Source organism: Octopus sinensis, linkage group LG23 (genome assembly GCF_006345805.1).
Source record: "Octopus sinensis linkage group LG23, ASM634580v1, whole genome shotgun sequence".
Taxonomy (NCBI): Eukaryota; Metazoa; Mollusca; class Cephalopoda; order Octopoda; family Octopodidae; genus Octopus; species Octopus sinensis.
Window position 1 is genome coordinate 5,791,568 of NC_043019.1, and position 20,000 is coordinate 5,811,567.

The window sequence follows — 20,000 nt, forward strand, 5'->3', positions numbered from 1 at the left end:
TTATCAAAGAAGCTTGAGAGGTGGTTGGATGGAACTTACACTCTCCTCCTTATGAGAGCTCAAAATCTCTCATGGAATTGTCATCCAACTAAAGTACAAATATATGGGAAATTACCACCTGTAAAAGGTAGGAGAGTCCAGTTTGCTGGACATTGTTGTAGAGCTGAAAACGAGGCAATTTCTACTCTTCTCCTCTGGAAGCCATCTACTCGCAATACCAGAGTGCGCACACTCTCCTACCCCGATGTAATCTCCAGGGATACAGGCATCCAGCAACATGACCTCCGTAATGCTATGATGGACCGTGAAGTCTGGTGTAGCATGGTAAATTCCATTGTCTCGACCACGGTCGAACAATGATGATGATGATTCCTAAACTTGTGTTTTGCTCATGGCTGTGTCCTTGTAAGCTGTTTGAAGCATGGCAACTGTTTTGGCCACCGTTTTCCTCAGCAGAAAATAGAATTTCATGGAAACATGCTGTTCCTTCATTTCAGCCATTGCAAAAATCAACAAACAGGGGAGAAGCGCTGCAAAACAAAGATGCACCATGTGGCAGTAGGACATCATCAGGTGATGCCAGTCAGCAGACTGATGCCTGAGTGTCGCATCAAGTGGCTTCTAGTGGTGGAAGCCTGAACTACAACAGGTTTGTCCCACAGAGAACGTTTCTAGCTACTTTTGGGTACCCCCTTATATTGGTTGGTGCCAGCTAACAAGAAATCTTCCATCCAACTAGAAACATCAGCCAAATCTCCCTCAAATTATTCTCTCCACTTTTCAAAGACAAGACACACTGGATAATGTAGTTCTAGATACAAAATTCCTGACAAAAAATGGGGTGGTCATGGCTGGAGCATTTTTGATCGCAAATCTGCTCAGTTATGGTTTACCTGATGTTAAACTGCAACAACACTCTCTGTTGCCATTAGCAACCAATTATTTCACAGTTTGTTTTTAAATTTGCAAGTGTCAATAACTTTTGGTAAAAAACAGTTAAAACAGAAAGATGAAATTATGAAAGGTGAGCTGTCAAGAAGTCATCTACGAATAATGACAATGCAGTGACCAGTAGTCACACAATGACCTCCAAGTGACCATGCATTGACCACCAAGTGACCACCAAATATCTGAAACAGTAATCAAGATCACCAGACAATAACTCAGAAAGACAAACTCAAAATAATGTTTAATTAAAGAGAAACATTGAAGGTTTGTCATTGTTGTACAAGTGAGAGGCGGCGGGGGTAGAGTCTGTGGTCCCTTTTGCTTTTTAGGGTTTCTGAAACTGGTAGAGAGAAAACATAACAGTAACACCAGAGTGGACTCTATTATTAACCTTTTAACATAGGGGCAGGAGTGGCTGTGTGGTAAGTAGCTTGTTTACCAACCACATGGTTCCGGGTTCAGTCCCACTGCGTGGCACCTTGGGCAAGTGTTTTCTACTATAGCCTTGGGCCGACCAAAGCCTTGTGAGTGGATTTGGTAGACGGAAACTGAAAGAAGCCTGTCGTACATATGTATATGTATATATATGTATGTGTGTGTATATGTTTGTGTGTCTGTGTTTGTCCCCTAGCATTGCTTGACAACCGATGCTGGTGTGTTTATGTCCCCGTTACTCAGCGGTTCGGCAAAAGAGACCGATAGAATAAGTACTGGGCTTACAAAAGAATAAGTCCCGAGGTCGAGTTGCTCGATTAAAGGCAGTGCTCCAGCATGGTTGCAGTCAAATGACTGAAACAAATAAAAGAGTATATATATATATATATATATATATATCTTCTCTCTTTATTACAAATTTAATCCAGCCATGCCTGGCCAAAATATTCAACTATTTCTATGTTCAAACTGGCCAGATCCAGCCCCTCACACTTATCCTAAAATGTCATTCTAAGAATATACAGTTACATCATTGAAATCACAGCTACAAAATAATACCTGATTAATTCAAAAGAATGTGAATAAATATGCTTTACATTTGACAGAATAATCTGAATGCCAAAAGGTTGGGGTGACCCCCCCCCCCCCCCCACCTCCTTTCAGGTGGCCAAACAGTTGATGCAAGTTAGATATGACCACCAACAACCTTGCTCTCAACATCACACAACTCATCTGACCCGCCCATTAATAGTAATCCACTTTGTGGTCGCAATTATTATTGACGTGCACGAACACTTACCAGTTCCTCTTGGATTTTACCATTTGAGTTAGTGACTGCATTTATGAAAAAGAGGGAGAGGATGGTAGTCATTTTTATTGACCTCTGACGAGGGTAGAGGTGATGGTGGTAGTGGTGGTGGTGGTGGTGGTGGTAGTGGTAGTGGTGGTAGTGGTGATGGGGATAATGATGGTAGTGGTGATAATGATGGCTGTGATATTGCCAATTAAAGATGAGGACATTGTTAATTACATAATGATGTTAATGGCTCAGCTTAATGGAATGTAATACAATCCTGTTCAAATGAATATATACGCACAAACACATGCTTATATACATATATATATGCACACAAACATGCATACATACCCACATACAAATATTCATATGTACATTGTATACATACATACATACTTTTCAGGAATTTTCTTACATATACAATATGTGTATGTATGTAGTTATGCTTGTAGCTTGTGTATAGGTATGCATGTAGAAATACATGAATATACATACATACATATATATATACATTAATAAACACACACACACACACACTCACAAAATGTGCATGTATGAGAGCAGAAGATATAATAGAGGAGATACTCACCACTCGTGGTGGTGTGGTGTAGTACAGTTGTGTGGTGTGTTTGTCCTCCTCTTTCTGCAATATTTCTTTCTCGCATTCCTTCGACTGCCAAGCAATGGCTGTGGAAAACACAACAAATACTAATTAATCAAAAATGTTAATTAATCATCTATGGTAATTAATCATGATCAAAAATCAAGGAAGTACTTCAATGTGTCTACAGGAGATTGATTAACAAGATTAATCATGAATCACAGTCATGAGATCAAACTCTGCTGCAGGCATTTTAAGTGAAGGTAACCCCAATTTATGGCTCACAGTTAAGGAGTCACTGGTAGCTAAGGGTGTCCAGCTGTAAAAAGAATGACTTCAAAAAGAAAGACCTGGCTCACACACCTGTACAAGAAAGAAAAATTAGGTTAGCAGGTAGGGTTGTTCAAAGCAAGTCCTGCAGAACTTTAGGGGTAGCATAAATAAAGCCACTGGTATTCCACAAAATAAAGGGTTTTTTTAATAAAATTTAACAAAGTTTAATTTATAAACAAGATAATATTCACCATTTTCAAGACAAGTAATTTATTTGCTTTTTTTATGTGAATAAATTCTTTCAAATACAATTTTTGTTTTGTTAACTGAATTACAATAGTTAAGTCGGTAAAGGTTATCCGTAGAACACAGAGGCCGGTTCTGTGATTTTTCAAAAATCATATAATGGGTTCAGTACTAAAATAACTTTAGACAATGTCTAGTGACCCACTCAGACCATATTTTGGGTTTATTAGAAACTTCAGATGTGATGTTGGGTAGAATCCCTTCAATTCACTCTACATGATAATTCAGATGATCTTTTCTTTATATCGACAACAGAACAGTGTAGGTTCCATCCAATCGCCTCTCAAGCTTCTTTGATAATGTCCAGGTTTCTGAGCCATATAGTAGAATTGGTTCGATTGTGGCTTTGAAGATTTCAAGTTTGAAGTCTCTAATTAGATTTGATGACCAGATCCTATGCATATCATTACAGGCTGACCAGGCCATACCCTTTCTAGTTAGAAAATCTTTTCCAGATAATGATATGTATGACCCAAGATACTTGTAATCAGAAACCATATTTAAGGGCGCATTGTTGAGAGTATGGATGATGCAATCACTGTTGGACAGGCACTTGTTTACATATTCAATCTTGGCCTCATTGAGGTAATATATATATATACGTATGTATGTATGTATAATGTATGTATACATACACACACACACACACACACACACAAAGATAAATTGATAGATACAACTGAGTGGGCAAACAAAAATATGAGACACTGCCTAGTGCTTTTTTTTATTTTGATAAGCCTGGTACTTATTCTATCAGTTTCTTCTTGTGAAACCAGTAAGTTATGGGGATGTAAAGAAACGAAAAACCAGTTCTGAAGCAGCGATGAGGGAGAAACACAAAGAAACACACATAGACTTACATATATACATACATATGTATACAATTGATTTCTTTCAGTTTCTGTCTACAAAATCCAGTGACAAGGCTTTGGTTGGTGTGAGGCTATAGCAGAATACACATGCGAAGTTACCACATAGTGGGACTGAACTGAGGACCATGTGTTTTGGATCCAAGTTTGTTACCACACAGCCACACCTACACCTATGTATGTGTGTGTGTGGAGGTGGGTGTGTATGGGTGTGTATGTGGTTCAATGTTCGAAGGTCATGTTTCAGCATCTTATCCACTGCTAGTATGTGACACACACACACACACACACACACACACACACACACACACACACACACACACACACACACCTACACACACACACACACACACATACACCTACACACAAAGGGGTGCTGAAAGAGTTCCTGGCTTTGGATAAAAGTAAATACAGGAGGATCATTTAATTATGATTTTATTTAACATATTCCACTCTCAGATTCACACTACTACAGTTTTCTAATTCCTGTAAAAGAACTCCAAAGGTTGGGCCTCCAACCAGGCCCTTCATGATACCCTTAAAGCCAGGAACTTTCCAGCAAAACCCAATGTATGCATGTATGTATGTATATATACACATGTAATTACAAATTTGTACATACGCATATGTGAATATATATTGATGCGATGGATGTGAATTCAGCAACATCATCACCATTAGTCTTTTACATTCTGCTCTTCTTTAATGATGACATGGATTAAGGGACTAAGGGACTAAGGGATTAAGGGATCATCACTGGTCTGACAACACAACAACAACAAAGAAAGCCACTGACTTTGGTTTTAAATGCCTCACTTTCTTTTCTCTCTCTCTCTCTTTCTTTGTCTATCTCTCACACAAACACACACACACACACACACACACACACACATACGCACACACATCCAAATTTATATCTATGAAGTGTGTGTGTATGTGTGTGTATGTGTGTGTGTGCATGTGTGTGTGTATGTGTGTGTGTGTATGTGTGTGTGTATGTGTGTGTGTATGTGTGTGTGTATGCTTGCTCATAGAGTTTTAAATGAATCACCTTTATTTTCCAAATTTACAGATGAATTTCTTTTGAGATTCTAAACATCTCGAACGGGTGTCTTTGTTTTCTAATTGCAAAAATAATTCCAATTAATTGAAATGTTTCTATTCTGCTATATACATGCAAATGTGCAACTGTATTGTGTGTGTGTGTGATAAAGGGAGAGAGTGAGTGTGTGTGTGTGTGTGTGCATGCATGCATGTTGTGTTTATAAAAATAATATTCCTCCATCTCATTATTCAAAGTTTTATGATACCTGGTTTTAAATCTGAACTATGATACTACTCAAAAACACTATATTAGCATGACCAAAGGAAATTCAAGAGAAGATTGTATAACCACCATTTGTTTTTTTTTATTCAGAATGTGATAAGTAAAATACATTAAGTTTTTTTATGCATTTGAGTTATACCTGGTTGTTGAAAGCTTTGAACAATAATAGGAATTAGAAGATTGTTGACTTCTTGTAAAATTGTACCTTTACACTGACAACTCAACACAGTTCATACCAGTAATACTGGCTGGAGAAAATAAAAGTAGTAATAGATGTCTTAACCATTTTGTATTCAAACCAGCCAAATCCATCCCAAATATTCTGTTTTAGGTTCAAACTGGCCAGATCTGGCCTTTCGTACCTACCCTATAATGTCATTCTAAAAGTATGCAATCACACCATTGAAATCTCAAAGCTTCAAGATAATGCATCGTTGATTCAAAACAATGTGGATATAGAAGCATTATTACATTTGATGTGGAGGCGCAATGGCCCAGTGGTTAGGGCAGCGGATTCGCGGTCGTAGGATCACGGTTTCGATTCCCAGACCGGGCGTTGTGAGTGTTTATTGAGCGAAAACACCTAAAGCTCCACGAGGCTCCGGCAGGGGATGGTGGTGATCCCTGCTGTACTCTTTCATCACAACTTTCTCTCACTCTTACTTCCTGTTTCTGTTGTACCTGTATTTCAAGGGGCCGGCCTTGTCACTCTCTGTTTCACGCTGAATATCCCCGAGAACTACGTTAAGGGTACACGTGTCTGTGGAGTGTTCAGCCACTTACACGTTAATTTCACGAGCAGGCTGTTCCGTTGATCGGATCAACCGGAACCTTCGTCGTCGTAACCGACGGAGTGCTTCCATATCCATTACATTTGATAAAGTAATCTGAATGCTAAAGGGTGAAATGGAGAGTTGCCTGGTTGAGAGTGTGTAGAAGACTGGAATTTAATATTTGAGTTAACAAAATGTAAAAATAGCTTTAGCAAAGAAAAGAAACCCATCAAAACTTTGTATTGCACTTTAGGAACGCAAGGTGTCTATAAATGAGATTCTAGGCATAACCAGGGACAATAGGTTGGTGTAGGCAAAACATGTATCTTCCCTGTATATAAAAAAATACTTGCTGAGGATGTCACATAAAATTGCAGACAAGCTGGACAAGGAACTGGGAATCATTGTTTATAAAGCTTAATCCTTTTGTTACCAAATTCCGGTTACTATTACACTACCTTTGTTTTAATTTATTTGGGTTTATTATGAAGAATTTAATAGAATAACTTTATCATTATTAAACTTGAGTTTGAAACACAAATTAATATGAAATGTTTATGGAAGGTTTTAATTTGGTTCAGTTTAAAATAGGAAGTCTGTATCATAGATTTATGGGTGGTTTGGGGATGGAAAGGGATAAATTTCAAGGGTTATGGAGTAAAATTGTCTATACTAGGCAGCAAAGCATTCTCCGCTAACCAACAGTAATCCAGAAGAAGACTTTTAGAACCAGTGAAATTGATGGAGCTGATGCTGTGGAATAAAAGTGCATTGAACTAAACCATAAACACTAATAATAAAAAAAAAGCATTAGGCATGGCTGTGTGGTAAGAGGCTTGCTTCCCAATCACATGATCATGGGTTCAGTTTCACTGCATGGCACTTTGGGCAAGTGTCTTCTACTATAGCCTTGGGCCAACCAAAACTTTGTGAGTGAATTTGGTAGCAATTGCCTTATGCTAAGGAAAACATCATAAACATATCTATATTCCATTTGGGGTCGATAAATTAAGTACCAGTTGTGTACTGGGGTTGATCTAATCGACAGGCCCCCTCCCCTAAAAATTTCGAGCTTTGTGCCTAGAGTAAAAAAGAATTCTCCACAAAAGTTGATTAGATTAATAATGGAAACAATACAGATAACAGTGTAAGGCATTGAACTGGCAGAATCGTTAGCACGCCGGGCAAAATGCTTAGCGGTATTTCATCTGTTTTTACGTTCTGAGTTCAAATTCCGCCGAGGTCGACTTTGCCTTTCATCCTTTCGGGGTCAATTAAATAACTACCAGTTACGCACTGGGGTTGATGTAATCGGCTTAATCCCTTTGTCTATCCTTGTTTGTCCCCTCTATGTTTAGCCCTTTGTGGGTAGTAAAGAAATAGGTATTTCATCTGTCTTTACGTTCTGAATTCAAATTCCACTAAGGTTGACTTTGCCTTTCATCCTTTTGGGATCGATAAATTAAGTGCTAGTTGTGTACTGGGGTCGATCTAATCGACTGGGCCCCTCCCCAAAAATTCAGGCCTTGTGCCTAGAGTAGAAAACAATACAGATAACAGTGTGCATTTGAGGATTTTTTTGACATGGTACAAGTCTTGTTTACACAAGTGAGAAGGAGAGATCTGTACTTGGTTTTGTTAATCTTAGGTAGATGGACATAACCACATGGCCAATATGCATAACATGTTTAATGACCTGGGGCAACTTATCTTACCTGTATGAAGTAAATGGACTGCACCATTGATTGTTAACTACCTTAGATGTAAATAGGACACAATGCCAATGATATGACATGACATTTCAATCCTTTATTTGATTGTCCCTATAAAATATGGCCATCTGTGAATCAAAAAGGGAGTACAAAACCAATGATGTCACTTGACCTGTTGGAAATAGCAGCCAAATCTCTCACATTATACTCTGCCACTGTCTCAATAAAAAGAGGACATGTAAGTAATGTAATTCTAGATACACTAGGGTTACGAAAAGAAAAATAAAGAAGTGATGGTCATGGTTGAGATTCCTTTAATGAAAAGTCTGCTGAACCAAGACCGATGTCGGGCTAAGTAACAGCAACAACAGCAACAACAACAACATGGCTGACTATTGATTCTGGAACACTGAAGAACATAAATTTGATAGAAATAAAATGCTGAACTCACATTGATGACAGCCAGAAGAGAGAAAATGTGCAAAACTTTCCGAACAGCTTGCTCGTCGTAAATTGAGGAACGGAAGATTTTGGCATGGTTTGGTCTGTGTCCACACTACACTTGGCTGACTTCTGCGACGGAACATTTTTGGCCTCCCCCACAATCAAAAGTACGATGGAATTATTAAACTGATAATCAATGACAATGCAAAATCCCTTGGGTGCCTGATGGAGTTTGTGTCGAGAGAAGGTGAGAGGAGAGAGGGTCACTTTGGAATGAATTGAGGTAACGGTCCTCCTGAAAGAAGTGTATAACTTACAACGCGAAGTGGAACATATCGAGAAAGAACATTATTTTCCAATCAAGTGAAAAAAGGCATCAGCATCACATAATCTCAGGTGTTGTAACAAATAGGAGAGGCTATGAGCTAATGTGATCCATCCTTATTCAGAATTATGAACCTGTACTCCTGGTTGAGTGGGTTGGGTTACGACAAGATATAAAAACTTGAATCTCAGCAGGTTTTCTTCCATGGAAGGGATAAAAAAAGAACAAAGTCCTCCTGGTTGCAAAATTAAGTTCTATTGTGTTTATACAACTAGATTCCTGTTTAAAGAAAAGTGTACTAACAAATTGAAAATCAAACACAAGCGCCTGAAGTTGAAACTAGGACATTTCTTATTGGTCAATAATTACTGGTCACATGACAAGAGAAGTATTTCAACCAAGAGGTAAATATTTACACACTCTCTCTCTCTTTCTTTCAACATGTATTGTGTGTATGTGAGTGTAACCTCAATGAATATAGGCATTCTTATACATGCACACATGCACACACACACACACACATTATATATCTGTATTGGAATGTTGATACGTATGCAAGGTACATACCTCCCACACACACGCACTTCTGTGTATATACCAAACAGTCAAGTAAAAGACATACGTACACAAACTGGAGAACAAGAGAGGGGGAGGAGGAGGAGGAGGAAGAAGAGGAGGAGGGCAATAGAAAAAAAGAAAATGAATTCACAATTCCAGCTAAAATTTCTCTGAGATTAACTGCTTTCGACAGACAACTTATACAGACACACACCAGCCCCTATACACACACATCAGCCCCTATACACACACATCAGCCCCTATACACACCCATCAGCCCCTATACACACACACCAGATGGACAAATAAACAAGTTCAAGAAAAATGAAGAGACATCAGAAATAGATGGATACAAGTCTAATTGCTTTATAAATTAGATTATGTGTCTGAGTATTCCACAGATACTAATAACCATATTACAATGTATAACAAATATTATGTATGTATATCTATAGCTATATATATATGTGCAGTGATGGCTGTGTGGTAAAAATTTTGTTTCCCAACCACATGGTTCTGGGTTCACTCCCACCACGGAGAACCTTACGCAAATGTCTTGGACTGACCAAAGCCTTATGAGTGCATTGTTTAGATGGAAACTGAAAGAAGCCTACCATATATGTGTGTGTGTGTGTGCTTGTATGTGTGTTCTCTTATATTTTTGATTATTTGAAGTCTTCAGTAAAGAAGGGCCTGCTTTCTAACAAAGGGACAAAGCCCCGTTGTTGAAATGTAGATAACAAAAATAACAACAGATTTTGAACTTGAGAAATGTTTTTAGAGTTTAACTGTTTCGTTTACAGATTGTATTTGTAAAATGCAAGTTTGCTGGTCGAATTCTTTCTCTGAAAACCTCTGCTAATCCAGATTGTCATTAACTCCAAAAACCAAATGCACCACTTATTATTTAGCTATAGGAGTTGGAGGTTTAGAAGCAGTTGTCCTGAGTGATCCTCTTTAACTTTGATTTTGAAGAGATATTCACATAAACAAGGCCTCCATGTCTCTCTCCAACAAGTATATCCAGCCCACAATGCTTGCACTTACGGCACTGAGCTGGCAGAAACGTTAGCGCGCCGGGCAAAATGCTTAGCGGTATTTCATCTGCCACTACGTTCTGAGTTCAAATTCTGCCGAGGTTGACTTTGCCTTTTATCCTTCCGGTGTCGATAAATAAAGTACCAGTTACGCACTGGGGTCAATATAATCGACTTAATCTGTTTGGGTGAAATGCTTCGTGGTATTTCGTCTGTCGCTACATTCTGAGTTCAAATTCTGCCGAGGTTGACTTTGCCTTTTATCCTTCCGGGGTCGATAAAGTACCAGTTATGCACTGGGGTCAAAATAATCGACTTAATCTGTTTGGGTGAAATGCTTAGTGGTATTTTGTCTGTCGCTACATTCTGAGATCAAATTCTGCCAAGATTGACTTCGCCTTTCATCCTTTCGGGGTTGATAAATAAAGTACCAGTTACGCACTGGGGTAAATATAATTGACTTAACCCTTTGTCTGTCTTTGTTTGTCCCCTCTATGTTTAGCCCCTTGTAGGCAATAAAGAAATATATAATGTTTGCACTTGGAAGTTTCAAGAGAATGTTCAACCAATATTCCTCATGTTTACGTATACGAAACCAGAAGCAGATTCTCTATTCCTTCCCGGACAATATGTATATATGCAATGTATATGTATGTATAAACACACACATTGATGTATGTATAAATGACTATAAATATGTATGAAGATATGTATATATAGGCGCAGGAGTGGCTGTGTGGTAAGTAGCTTGCTAACCAACCACATGGTTCCGGGTTCAGTCCCACTGCGTGGCATCTTGGGCAAGTGTCTTCTGCTATAGCCCCGGGCCGACCAATGCCTTGTGAGTGGATTTGGTAGACGGAAACTGAAAGAAGCCTGTCGTATATATATATATGTGTGTGTGTGTGTGTGTTTGTCCCCCTAGCATTGCTTGACAACCGATGCTGGTGTGTTTATGTCCCCGTCACTTAGCGGTTCTGCAAAAACAGACCAGAATAAGTACTGGGCTTACAAAGAATAAGTCCCGGGGTCGATTTGCCCGACTAAAGGCGGTGCTCCAGCATGGCCGCAGTCAAATGACTGAAACAAGTAAAAGAGTAAAAGAGTATATATACATGTGTGTGTGTGTGCATGTGTAAAGTCATGTTTGGACATCTTATTGGTTCATAGTTTTTGTTCAAAGGTGGACTTCGATACAGTTGAAGTCATTCAAACCTGACGTAATGTAAATATGTGGGTGTGTGTGGGTGTTTGTGTGTGTGTGTGTGTGTGTGTGTGTTTGTGTGTGTGTGTGTGTGTGTGTGTGTACACATGGGTATGTAATGTCAGCGCATGAGTGTGTATAATATCTATGGAATTATATGTATAGTTACTCTTTTTTTTTACTCTTTTTACTTGTTTCAGTCATTTGACTGCGGCCATGCTGGAGCACCGCCTTTAATCGAGCACATCGACCCCGGGACTTATTCTTTTGTAAGCCCAGTACTTATTCTATCGGTCTCTTTTGCCGAACCGCTAAGAGACGGAGATATAAACACACCAGCATCGGTTGTCAAGTGATGTTGGGGGGACAAACACAAACACACAAATACACACACACATATACATATACAAATATATACATATATACGACAGGCTTCTTTCAGTTTCCGTCTACCAAATCCACTCACAAGGCTTTGGTCGGCCCGAGGGTATAGTAGAAGACACTTGCCCCAGATGCCACGCAGTGGGACTGAACCCGGAACCATGTGGTTGGTTAGCAAGCTACTTACCACACAGCCACTCCTGCGCCTACATAATAATTATACATAATAATTTCTTTTTAAACAGGTGTTTTTATATGCATGCAAACAATGAACATTAACTGAACGAAGGACTCCGTCTATGTGTGGAGTCAAATATCGGCCATAATTGTATTGACAGCAACTTTGAAGATGTGCCAAGCCATAAGTTCATTCAATCTGTCTCCTTCAATAAACCACAACTCAATGAATTTTCCAGGACAGCATCAATAAAATTGCATAGTGTGAGCATATATGTGTGTGTCAATATACACATAGGTTTATACATTTATATACATTTATATATATATATATATATATATATATATATAATATATATATATACATATATATATATATATTATATATATATATATATATACATACATACACACACACATACACACACATAAATATATATATATATATAGAGAGAGAGAGATACATACATATATTTATATACATATATATGTAGGTATGTGTATATATATGTTATATATATATATACATATATATATATATATATCCAGATTGTCACTTAAGCATAAACTTCCCCCCATACACATGTATTTATGTATATATATATAGGAGCAAGAGTGGCTGTGTGGTAAGTACCTTGCTTACCAACCACATGGTTCCGGGTTCAGTCCCACTACATGGCACCTTGGGCCATGTACTCTTCTACTATAGCCTCGGACTGACCAAAGCTTTGTGAGTGGATTTGGTAGACGGAAACTGAAAGAAGCCCATATATATATATATGTTTGTGTGTCTGTGTTTGTCCCCCCCACCACCACCACCAACATCGCTTAACAACTGATGCTGGTGTGTTTACTTCCCCGTAACTTAGCAGTTTGGCAAAAGATACCGATAGAATAAGTACTAGGTTTACAAAGAATAAGTCCTGGGGTCGATTTCCTCGACTAAAAAGGCGGTGCTCCAGCATGGCCACAGTCAAATGACTGAAACAAGTAAAAGAGTAAAGAGATATACACACACATACATACACATATATATAAATGTAGGGGTGGTTGTGTATATGTATATAGTTAGACAGACGTGGGGGAGCTTGTGTGTGTGTGTATATATATATATATACTTCATTTAAAGCAGCAGAAAATTCAACAAAACTTGTTACTCTGAGTTTCACGTTGCCGTTTATCGGACAGTTTTTCTAGCAAAAACTGTCCAATGAATGGCAACCTGAAACTCAGAGTAACAGGTTTTGTTGAATTTTCTGCTGCTTTAAATAAAGCATATTACTCTACCACTGGTATTTGAGTACTCTTTTTTTCCACCTTGTTTCACATTTATGTGTTTACTCTGGCATATATATATATATATATATATATATATAGTAAAAGCATGGTGCATGCTACCAATCCATCAATCCTGTTTGTATATACTTACACACTCGTGTGCATATATGTATACACACACACACACACACACAAACACACACACACACACAAATATATATATATATATATACACTATGTTGATACACATAACATTTACATGTACCTGTAAACATCAAGCCCAGCCTAAACACCCTCTCACCCTCAACTCTTCAAAAACCCTCCACAACCACACAACCAGGGTAATGTCATCAGCTCTGTTGACTGAAGACAGAAATTACAGACAAGTGTAATCGGTAAATTGGAGTCTCTCAACAAAGGACTAAAATACCTCTCCTCTACTGCATTCCAGTGTTGGACTGTTTCAGCATTAACACAGGTTGGTGTAAATACGGATTCACCAACATCCTCAGCCTAGAAAGCTGTTCCTCTTCACATTTGAACAGAAATATTTGCAGAGATTCGTTGCTTATTTGTTTTAGCGAAGAATCTAGGAAGGGAATATTTCAAAGTCAATTTCAAATATTGATATAGTGTCTTTCTGGTTAACTCACTCTGACCCCGGTATTTGCTGAGAGCAGACTTAGTTCATGTCCCCTAAAATATTGTACTACGCCCCACTTCCATCGTCAGATAATCTCTAGACTGAGTAGATGTTGACTCTCTACTTGACTTTAACAGCTGAAGGTTGAGCATTGGTGGGTGTGGGAGGACACACTGAAAATAGAAAGGATTGAGAGGGGCAGTTGGTACGTTTGCTATGAGTTGCTTGGGGGCATATATTCTTTTACTCTATTATTTGTTTCAGTCCTTAGACTGTGGCCATGCTGGGGTCCCATGCTGAAGAGTTTTTAGTCAAATGAACCAACCCTAGTACTTTATTTTTAAGCCTGGTACTTGTTCTGTTGAGCTGCTAAGTTATTGAGATGTAAACAAACCAACACACACACATGACAGGCTTCTTTCAGTTTCCATCTACAAAATCTACTCATAATGCTTTGGGGTTATAATAGGAGACACTTGCCCAAGGTGCCATACAGTGGGACTGAACCTAGAACCATGTGGTTGGGAAGCAAACTTCTTACCGTACAGCTGTGTCTGTTCACACACACACACACACACACACAACACACACATGTGTGCACACACATATATATATATATATACACACACACATACACACATGTAGATACATACATACACAAATGCACACAAACAGCCCTATCAAAAACATTGGGAGGACCACAATTTCTGCTCAAGTACTCAATAACATACTAATGACTGTAGAGATTTGTTTATTCAAATAATGACATTTACAAGACTAGCTGCATTTCTTTTGACTTTTGAGATCAAATCCTTATATATGTGTGTATGTGTGAGTTTGTATGAGTGCATGTATGTGCATGTGTGTGTGTGTGTGTGTGTGTGTATGTTAGGATGTTTTAGGAACCTGCCAGGATCTGAAACTTTTTAAAAATATTTGTCTCAAAACTACCTGTTTTACCTAAGTGGAAGTGAGAATGACCTTTAAGACCATTAACTTGTGTCTGTGAAGGCACTGAGGATTGAACCTTTAATGATTTGTTTGAAAGTCATTCAGCTGCCTCTTTTGCCCTCCTACACTTTTACTGTGCCATAACCACACATGACGAATAGGTGACAATCAATGACCTCACCAGAATGACATCACCAGACTTAATTTTCTTTTTAGAAGATCAATCCACCATCCCTTATATATCATCACGACAGGCTTAAAGCCGAATGTCTGAAGTGTATCCAACAAGATCCACCTTTTTGATCCTTATACTGAAAGTATCAGCTCCCAATTTCATTACAGTCACAAAAACAGGGCACGTGTTTTGGTGTTTTTACCATGGCTGGTTACAACTTGCTTTGTAAAGACAGAATTAATCATTGTTGAGTTGGTGTGATGGTCCACATTCATTCAAACTTTTCAACAATTCCTTGTGATGATCTGAACCAATCACAACAAAAGGTATTTTTCTGTGATATAAGCATAGGTATGTCAACACTTCAACTACCATCAACAGTTTTTGATATCCTCAATGCAGAGCCTAGGAAAAAGCCATTTATGTTTCCATTGCTGGTGATTTCAATTATCCTAAGATTGATTGGGAAATCTTTTGTTGGCTGCAAAGTACAAATCCTGTTGTGTCTGGGGAGAGTCATTTTCTTTTTGTGCCTTATAATGTAACACACCCACCAGTAAAATTTCCAATTATTTTTTCCTTATTTTTATTTTCCTAAAATTTTCGTTGCATCTTGCAACCTTTTCAACAGTTTTGAAGGGTTCGAAACTGTTGAAAAAGTTGCAAGACGCAACGAACATTTTAGGAAAATAAAAATAAGAAATAAGTGGAAATTTTACCGGTGAGTATGTTACATAATAAGGCACCAAAAGAGAATGACTCTCCCCAGACACAACAGAATATGCTTCAACACACGAACTCACATAAAGAATCTTGCAAACCAAATCCAAAAACGAAATATAAAGTACAAATCATTTTCTTGATTAGTGCTGGATTCGAGCTGGTCCCAAGAAGTCACCTCCTCTACAAGGGGTAGTAACACTTTAGATCCACTCTTTACCATTACACCTGAAATGGTCCCTACTGAAGAACCTTTACACAACTGTGATCATGCTGTGATCACTGACAATCTGTATCATATGGGTATTATCTGTATTATTATACAATCTGTATCAGAGACCTCCTTCGATCACGACACAGACCATGGGATTGCACCTAGAAAGTTACCCTCCTAGACACAAGTCCGGGCGAGGTTGTTTATGGAAGACCAGCAGTCGCCCATGCATACCAGCCTCCCCGCTCCACACCACCAGTGTTATCCAAGGGAAAGGCAAAGGGGCCAATACAGCTTAGCACTAGTGACATCGCAACTCATTTCTACAGCTGAGTGAACTGGAGCAACGTGAAATAAAGTGCCTTGCTCAAGAACACAACACGCAGCCCGGTCCGGGATTCGAGCTCACAACCTCACGATCGTTTGCTCGACGCTCTAACCACTGAGCTATGTGCCTTCACACGTATCTCTCTATATATAAACGGCAAAATGTCTGCGTGCGTGCCCTTTATACAAATCCACAATTTTTCAGTTAGAGGGCTCGCACTTTCTATGGTCATTCAAAATCATTGCCGGGTCAAAGTGCTAGTTATATTATTAAAACCCATCACCACCTCAAATTGCTTGCTTTGACTGAAACAAAGCAGAGTGATACTCTCACTGCTTAGAGCTACAATGCCCAAACTGGTTTGAATTTCACGATTTTGGAAATGTCAATTCTGTATTTCAGAAGATCTTCAATTCAATCTAGGCAACATGTGAAGCATCTAAAACATTAAAAATTCCATAAGTGCAATTTGGGAGACTGCAGCAGTTCAACTTGCCAGGAAAGAACATTGTGATGCTGAACAGGTATACAGACCACTTATCTGCTTTTCAAACATGGTGGGTTCTTTCTTCTGCACCAGCTTTCGTTCTTTTGCCAATTCTGCTTTAATAACTGTGTTGTTTTGGAGTAATGGGAAATCGCCAGTGTTGTTCCCTTTTTGCCTTGTTAAAAATGGGTGATCCCATATCATCTGTCAACTACCATCCAGTCAGTCTCATTAGCTGCATCAGCAAAGTGATGGGCTCCCATATCAGAGAAGCACTCTAAAACTTCTGGAACCCTCACAACTTAGATTTATTCCTAACTCCAACTACTGTGGCTAACACATGGAGTTTCTAGCAGATATATCTGAATCACTGATGGCAACTCAGGGTGGATGTTCTTTATCTTGACTTTGGCCTTCAATTCTATGCCAAACAGAAGATTTACAACAAAACTCTCAGCAATGGTGGGAGAGATGATCTTTATAACTGGTTGAAGCCTGTCGTTTTCAGTCAAAAACAGGTAGTCACTGCATTCTGCACCCTATGAGAGGACATCTGGTGTGACACAGGGATCTGTTCTTGGAACCCTGTCGTTTGTTGCATATATTAATGACATTGATGCCTATTTAAAGAATGATACAATGTTGAAATATGCAGATGCCATCAAGTTGTAACTTGAGATAAAACAAACAGATCCGATAAGGCTATAAATCTGTCCTGCTTTCCAGACCTGAACACAGTGCAACAATGGATTATTGACTGACAACTCAAGCTGGCTGTGGACAAATGCATTACCATACATTTTGGAAGGAAAATTCCAGCTTTTACATACTCCGTCCACAACACCAATCTTAAGAATGTGCTAGTGAATGTACCAAAGGTGGCACGCAGTGGAACTGAATCTGGAACCATATGGTCGGAAAGCAAGCTTCTTATTTCTTTATTGCCCACAAGGGGCTAAACACAGAGGGGACAAACAAGTACAGACAAAGGGATTAAGTCGATTACATCGACCCCAGTGCGTAACTGGTACTTAATTTATCGACCCAGAAAGGACGAAAGGCAAAGTCGACCTCAGCGGAATTTGAACTCAGAATGTAGCAGCAGACGAAATACTGCAAAGCATTTTTCCCGGCGTGCTAACGTTTCCCACATATATCAACAGCTCAGAAAGAATGCATTGTCAACTGCAATTTGTGTTGGACAGACCACATTTCTAAAATTGACAAGAAGGCTGAGGGTGTCTTGGCATCCCTCAGTATGACCTTTGTCTGCCATTCTCCAGCTATCTATTTAAAGTTGTATGTGGCTATGAAACATTCACACTTAGATCTTGTATCACCAGTCTTGCAACCCTTATCTTGCTCAAAATGTCAATTTCCTGTAAACTATCAAGAAATGTGCAACCAAACAAATACCCACCATCAGGTATTTACCATACCCCAAACAGCTTGCATTCCTGGGCATGGGTACATTAAAGTTCCAACACTTAGCAACTGTTTTGGTAGACACCCACAAGATGATCCACCATTTTTCCAGCAACAACCTTGGGCCCCTTTTGAAATTCTATGTCTAACACATAAGTGGACACGCTAACAAAATCAGAAAGCAGCACCCATGACTTTCAGAAACAATTGGGGTAGTTTATTCCATTGCTGAAGCATGGAATAAACTACCCCCATCAGTTGTCAGCTATTGGGACATTACATCCTTCAGAATTGCCATGCTTCCTGAAATTTGCAACAGTACACCTAATGTTCTCCCACCTTTTTGGGGGGGATTCATTCACTGTTCACTTTCCCATCTTTTCTTGTGCATTATTCTATGCTCTAGGCGCAGGAGTGGCTGTGTGGTAAGTAGCTTGCTAACCAACCACATGGTTCCGGGTTCAGTCCCACTGCATGGCATCTTTGGCAAGTGTCTTCTGCTATAGCCCCGGGCCGACCAAAGCCTTGTGAGTGGATTTGGTAGACGGAAACTGAAAGAAGCCTGTCGTATATATGTATATATATGTATGTGTGTGTATATGTTTGTGTGTGTATATGTTTGTGTGCCTGTGTTTGTCCCTCTAGCATTGCTTGACAACCGATGCTGGTGTGTTTACGCCCCCGTCACTTAGCAGTTCGGCAAAAGAGACCGATAGAATAAGTACTGGGCTTACAAAGAATAAGTCCCGGGGTCGATTTGCTTGACTAAAGGCGGTGCTCCAGCATGGCCGCAGTCAAAATGACTGAAACAAATAAAAGAGTAAAGAGAGTATACATGCATTTTTAGCTGCATTTTCTGATGAGTTGAAGTGCACCTGAGCCCTGTACACAATAAGTACATTATATATATACAGAAATTGAACCTATGCCACAGATGTTATTTGCCAAGTGATTAACATCGACTTTATGGTAGTAATTAAAAGAAAGGTATAAGCTGTGTAACCATCTGCTGCATTACCTAACCATTTTAAACTTTCTATTTATCTGAAGATCTTCAAATAACAATTCCATTGATTTGGTATTTCCATTTATGATGGAATCTATTACACGTGCAGACACTAACATCTGTTTATTATACACAGAGAATACACCATCCTCTCTGACCGTCTCTTTGTATCTCCGTGAGTAAATATTATTTCGCAGTTTTGTCAATGCCACAGGAATCTTCTGTTGTAATACTGGAACATTAAATATGATATTTAATTGTCCTTGCAGACATTTCCATTAATGTTCTTCCTTGTTACAACTTTCACAAAATACTTTCGGTATTTTCTCAGCTTTCTTCCTTTGTTCCTGCATATAATTCCCACACATTTTCACCACTGAATACAGAGCTATTTAATTCTCCCCCACCTCTCTTTCTCTCCCCTCTCTCTCACAGTGTGTGTGTGTGTGTGTGTGTGGGAGAGAGACAATATAGACACACAAACACACTTTGCACACTCACATAGTATGAGTCTATGTTATAGTCAACAGCATGTGTCGAAACATTGTAATTTTAAAAATTCAGTCTTCAACAATTATATTCGGCTGTCTTTGTTGTAGTCTCAATT

At 38.9% G+C, this 20,000-nt stretch overlaps 1 protein-coding gene across 1 annotated transcript in view; it reads right to left on the reverse strand.

The window, feature by feature from the left end:
- Nucleotides 1–20,000, reverse strand: part of LOC115223718 (ankyrin repeat and fibronectin type-III domain-containing protein 1) — a 238,818-nt gene that overhangs the window by 196,471 nt on the left and 22,347 nt on the right. Inside the window, exon 3 of the mRNA XM_029794397.2 lies at nt 2,769–2,866. Coding sequence (XP_029650257.2) covers nt 2,769–2,866 — 98 coding nt within the window. The remainder of the gene's footprint in view (nt 1–2,768; nt 2,867–20,000) is intronic.